Source organism: Lissotriton vulgaris, chromosome 7 (genome assembly GCF_964263255.1).
Source record: "Lissotriton vulgaris chromosome 7, aLisVul1.2, whole genome shotgun sequence".
Lineage (NCBI taxonomy): Eukaryota > Metazoa > Chordata > Amphibia > Caudata > Salamandridae > Lissotriton > Lissotriton vulgaris.
Window position 1 is genome coordinate 1,385,992,757 of NC_141695.1, and position 6,000 is coordinate 1,385,998,756.

Here is a 6,000-nt window from a genome sequence, read left to right on the forward strand (position 1 = left end):
TGCATACTTGACCGGTATGCGCTGATTCTGTCATACCGTTTTGTCCTCCCTGTTGACGCATCGGATCCAGCGGATCCATCGGGCCCTAGCTTCAGTTCCTCATCTTTACAAAGCCATGAACTCTCACTTCCGCACCGGCCTTTCAGCTCTCAGCTACTTTCTCTCACCCCGGTATACACACAGGGGTTTTCGTGCTGTTCTTTGACGGCTTGTGGTGCCTTTGCCTCTCATTGTTTTCCGCTCTTTTCAGAGTTTCGTGGTCTGGTGTTGGCTGCGTGGCATTGCTGTCCCCACTGTGTTTCGTCACCTTGTTGATGGCTAAGTTGTCTCTGGAACTTGGTGGGGTTCAGTCGCAGACCTGCCTCCTTTATGGGTATGGCTTTGGTATCTATTCTAAGTTAAGGAATCTGCGGCTAGATGTCTCTATCAGATGGATGAGTTACTTACCTTCGGTAATGATGTGTCTGGTAGAGAGACCGTCTAGCCGCAGACTCCTTAATGCCCACCCATCCTCCCCGTTCTGCGAGGACCTTTTCAGGTTGGGTTTTATGCATTCGCCTCACTCCGGGTGGCTTTGTCTTTCTCCGGGGTGACATCTTTCACTTCATTCATTGACTGAATGCTTCATTCTGTTTTGCTTGCTCTACAACACCCATTTTCGTGAGTGGGCTGGGTCCAGTGTGGGGTCTACTCCTGTTCTTCCCCCACCCCCCCATTCTCAATCGCCTTGGGGTCTCTCTTACTTCCCCTGCAGTCCATTGTTTTGAAGTCTATTGGCTCTGCCTCAGTCTATAGGTCTCTTACAGGGGATACAACGTCCCTCTTTCTGGTGCTGACTTGTGGATTCTCATTGCTCATGTGTTCCAGACTTGTTGTCCTTCACAGTTATATATTGCGGTTGCAGACTTTCTGTCGTCTACCATGATGTTTTTTCGCATCTTCTTCTGCCTCTGGGGAGGGTTTAGCCTTCGCTTTTGCGGGGTTGCTTCTCAGAGCGGTGCTCTGCTCTTTCCCTTCACTATTTTTCAGTATACAGTGCCTGGCACTGTCCTTTATGATGCTGTTTTTCACCATTTAATTTCTTTTTAATCTTTTTTCGCACACTGTTCCCATGCTCTCACAGTTTTTGGTGGTGGCTCCTCTTTGTGGCGGGGAAAAGTTTCTCCGACGAAAACAAACAACGCGCCGGGAGGGGCTTATAAGGCCTGTGGACGACGTCGGAGCGGAGCTGTGCGGGGCCGCCCCTGGCGCGCGCGCAGAGGTGCTGCTGCGGAAAATGTTCGGGATCCAGTCTGACTCCTGGGGATATTCTAAGTTAAGGAATCTGCGGCTAGATTGTGTCTTTACCAAATGCATCATTACCGAAGGTAAGTAACTCGTCCATTGCCAATAGTATTCATTTCTTCATTACCATTGAAGCATACAAAAAGAATCCTGTGAGGAAATTGAAAGGCATCCTTTTTTTTCCTAGAATCTTTATGTAAACATCATTGCTTCATGTTGCTAAAAAAAAAATCACATTTTCAAAAACAATTTGAAGAAAGTGTTTGAATCTAAGTGGATATATACATTTATTCAAAGCGGAAGGATACCATTGATGAAGAACTATCACAAGTATGAATATGTTCCTTCCATGTAACCTGCAAGCTTTGTACATTTTGAGATAACTGTGCTTGGTAAGACCGGGCTACCTAATAATTAAGAGAATGTCTAAGTATTTTAACCGTAGATGGTCAGTAGTGTTTCATATAATTGCTGTGTAGGATGCGTAAATGATTCATATGAATAGCAGTCTTGTCCTGAGGCCTTTTTAAATAATTGATATTTATCTTTGCTCTATCTCAACAGATAGAAGAAGAGATGCTAGCCCTGCAGAACGAACGGTCTGAGCGAATCCGTAGTTTGTTGGAGAGGCAGGCTCGGGAGATAGAGGCCTTCGACTCGGAGAGCATGCGCCTTGGCTTCAGTAATATGGCTCTGACAGGTATCCCAGCTGAAGCCTTCAACCAGGGCTATACAGCTCCACCCCAGCCCTGGCCTTCCCGGCCTGTTCCAAGAAGCGGCTCACACTGGAGCCATGGGGTTCAGAACAGTGGTACTCCCCATGCATGGCGCCAGCCCCCCATGCTTGCACCACCATCTGCATGGGGTCATCCACCATCTGCGTCTGGTGCCCGTGGTAATGTCTTGCTTCATCGCAACAGCCCACAGCCTTTGCGGCGTACAGCATCTGGAGGACAGTCGGATCAGGGCATGAGCCGAAGCACCAGCGTCACTTCCCAAATCTCCAATGGATCACACCTGTCCTACTCGTGAGCTCTGATCTGGTCGCCAGCACTTGGGTTTTCATTTTATAAATATAAACTATAAATATTCTAACGAATCTATAGAGATATACACGCACACACATATATAGATATATGTATATATATATTTATCTATATAATGTATGTGTGTGGCGGGACTTGAATGCCTTTGCTGCTCATGTGGCTGGATAATGAGTGGAGCCACTACTGGGATTACCTTGTTATTTTAGAGTGTCTCTGCTAGTGTCCTCTACCTTTCTGACACTCATCTCATGATTGTGCTCAGGCCAAGCCTGTTTTTTTTTTAGGGTGTATCCCCTATATTAATTGGTCAACGAAGCCCTGATGGGAGTCTTACTGTCTAGGGAGACAATGCACCAAACTAGACCTAAGGTAACCGGGCATATTGATTGCATAGCTCTTTCATTAGATTGTGATGAAGAGCTTCTGAAATGTTGCACAGAATACACCGGAAAATATTTAATTGGCACATTATTAGCGTTTCATTTGACTCGACTCAGGGTACTAGTGAAGGAATCCAGAGATGGCCACTGCTGGGTTGAGGGGTAGGCACTGGGATACAGACCTCCTTGCCTCTATGCGTGCATGTGATTGGGATACAAATAACCTGTTACTTCTAGGGCTGGATAAGCTCAGACCATTGACACAAGGATGCAGAACCTGTCTCCTCTTGTACTAAATGGGCTCCCATGCTTAGCATATGGATGCAGAGCATGTCCTTTCCTAGAATGAGTGGTCTCTGCAGTGGCACAGGGATGCAGAGGTGGACACCTACAATTGGATTACTCAGGGGATTGGAGTTGGATGCATAGTCTATGATCTCTAGCACTGAATAAGCTGAGGCTCTGGGACAGGGTTACAGAGTCTGTCACCCCTAGTTGGCACATTTTACTCCCGGGAGTAGCAATTGAAGGTTAACAGGTAATGAGGCTAGACTTTGCCCCTTGTGAAACGATTGTGCAAGGCAAGTCAATTTCTGGAGAGTCCTGTAAACCCCCAGGAAGGAATATCACTTGATTGAGTAACCGTGAAAAATTAACCCCAACCTCCTCACTAGACCTATAACGTGTGGGTACATGCAATATTTAAGTTGGTCACGGAGATAGAAATGCCTGAAAACGTTGTTCTTCCCATGTATGGATTTTATGAGATTGAAATGGGAGGGTAGTCTCACATTTTTTACTGCAGTGATACAGTAAGTTAAGGTTCCTGGTGATGTTCTTTAGTCTATGCAGTAATAGAGTAAGATAGGAGGGTGGAAAAGCATCACTCTGGCATCCTACCAACTTGGTCACAGACGTAAAGTAAGCTGCTCTGTACAAATATTCTTGGTCTTGGAGTTTGGTGAGCTGCTGTCTGGAATTATACAGTTATTTTGTAGTCCCAGAGATGGGGTAGATTTGCTCTTGTTCTGGGATTGGGCAGGATTTTTGTTCCTCTGTGTGGAGTTAATGTCTCTCGTGGGGCTGAACTGCTGTGGGTATCGCTGGTTCTAACTTGCATACTGCGATCCCACCCTTCCAGATTGGATAAAGTTATCTTCTGGAGCTAGGCACTTATCTGTGTGTGTTCAGGGGGGTCTTCGAATGCTCTCTTGTACCTCTGGGTGTGGGTTTGGCTGCTCTTGGACTAATCGGATATCTGTTTTTCCACCAAAAGATCATCCTTTGATTCATAAGTTTAAAATAATTCCCCTTTGTCAATTGAAGCATAATAACGCCGTTTTATTACTTCCTTTAAGATTCTGTGAATTTTATTTTCCATAAATGTTTCAAAGCAAAAAACAATCAGTGTCTCATTTGAGTCAGTTTAGTTTTTTTTTTCCCACCATGTTAGAGAAAGACCTCCGAACAGCTACCTTGCGTGGCTCTGATTTATTCGTTTGTTATTACCAACTTAGTCCTATGAATGGTATGTCAAATACTCTCACAGTACTCTTTCTGAAGTTAAGTTTCGAACAATGAGAGTACCACCCCAATCAGTCATTCCTATTGTAGTCCTCCTCTCACTGCTGAGAGTGGAACTTATGTTTCCTCAAGTGAAGTGTTTTTTTAATTTTTTTATTTATTTGTAAAAATTCCTGAGTGTTTGTTAGTTGTAAATATCCTTTGGTTGATATCTGGCTCCTTCTCAAGGCTTTCAAAATTGTCATTTTTCTAATCAGTATGCCTGTATAATGGTTATTGGCTAGAGAAATGTAGTTGTTACGATAACAAAGTCTCCAAGGTACACTCCTTAGATGGCCTTTAGGATTTTGGCTGACCAGTGAGTGTAAGCGGATTAATATTTGCAGAAGTACAAAATGAAGGACTCTTCTTTCTAAACTGATCTCCTTAAATAAAAGGTCCTCTTGTGTTCCTATTCCTGACCCAGTTCCAAAATTGCATCAGAGCATGGTATAAGATGAAGAGGTCTCCTCATGATAGACAGCAGCCTTGCGCCAGTTATGTATCAGCCTGTTCTCTATTTGTTTCACAAGTAGATCTGTGGTAGCGGCACCATCTCGCCGTGAAAAGTGCACTGGTGTAAACATATCTCACTTGCGCCCAGTTTCCTGTGTCTGTTTACTGTCTTGGACCAGCAATGGCATGGCAAAATGCCAGTGCATTCAAGGAAAGAATTGTGAGGGCCTTTGATTGCACTGCTATTCGAGACATAACTCTCCTTCCGCAACAACCCCGTAGTTGTAGTAGTCTAGTTATGGCATGCTAGTGTCTGCAGAAGCTTCATGTTCGTTATTGTGAAACAACCGTTTCACAGGTCACAGTTGAGGTCGACAAGTGTAATTACCACCACCTTTTAGTTTTCCACTCGCAAGCATTTCATGAGGTAGTGCACTGACCGTTTTTGTCACTAACCCCTTATGAGTTTGTGTTAATGTATTCGTCAGTCAAATTGACTTGAGCCAAAACATTCATTTAGCTGCTCCTCCTAAGCATCCATTAGATGAAATGGATAACACCATCCCAGGAGCCTCTTTTAAAATGATGGTTGGAGCCTCTTGCAAAATCTTGACATTTGAATCACATTCAACAGTTCTTTGAGGTATTCTTAGCGCACCCCAAACAGTTTTCGCACCCTAGTATCTTCTTTAACTGGTGTCTTTCTTAACTCCCAATTCTGACGCAACAAACAAATTAAATTATCTTTGTTTCCAGTTGCACTATTTTCCTCAGACTTTATTACATACTTATCTGCAGTGACTAATAAAAGTAGTAGTTCTGTTGCTTTAATATATTAGGATACATTATTTAATGGCTGAGTATAGTTTGTCATTGTCGCATTCCTCTTCTTCACAAGCCTCTGGATATTTTGTACAGGGTCTTGTAGATGCTGAGAAGGAACTTTCCTATCATTCCAATCAAATATCACTTAAGATGCTGCTTGGGTCCCAATTAGTTCTAGCTCTAGTTTATAAGTACCAAAAAACAAGTGTTTACTAAAGAATTTATTTCAAATTGTAATAATGATCCATTGAGGACATACGTGGATTTTGCTGCTGTGCCAAATGTGTGTCTGCTTCTCTTCTATCTATCACTTCTCCGGCCAAGCCTGGCAGGTTTGTTGAAACCTTTATATCTTGTCTGTGCTTCATGACTTACAGTCCAAGTCTCAGGCCATTGTGTCAGGAGCAAATAAGGATGTTAAACAAATAGTGCTAAATAAGACTTTA

At 43.5% G+C, this 6,000-nt stretch overlaps 1 protein-coding gene across 3 annotated transcripts in view; it reads left to right on the plus strand.

The window, feature by feature from the left end:
- TAOK2 (TAO kinase 2) overlaps positions 1 to 2,793 on the plus strand; it is a 1,046,857-nt gene extending 1,044,064 nt beyond the window's left edge. For all 3 annotated transcript variants that reach the window (XM_086932114.1, XM_086932116.1, XM_086932115.1), the window contains exon 23: positions 1,849 to 2,793. In XM_086932114.1, coding sequence (XP_086788240.1) covers positions 1,849 to 2,316 — 468 coding nt within the window. In that variant the 3' untranslated portion in view covers positions 2,317 to 2,793. The remainder of the gene's footprint in view (positions 1 to 1,848) is intronic.
- Positions 2,794 to 6,000: the final 3,207 nt, after the last annotated feature.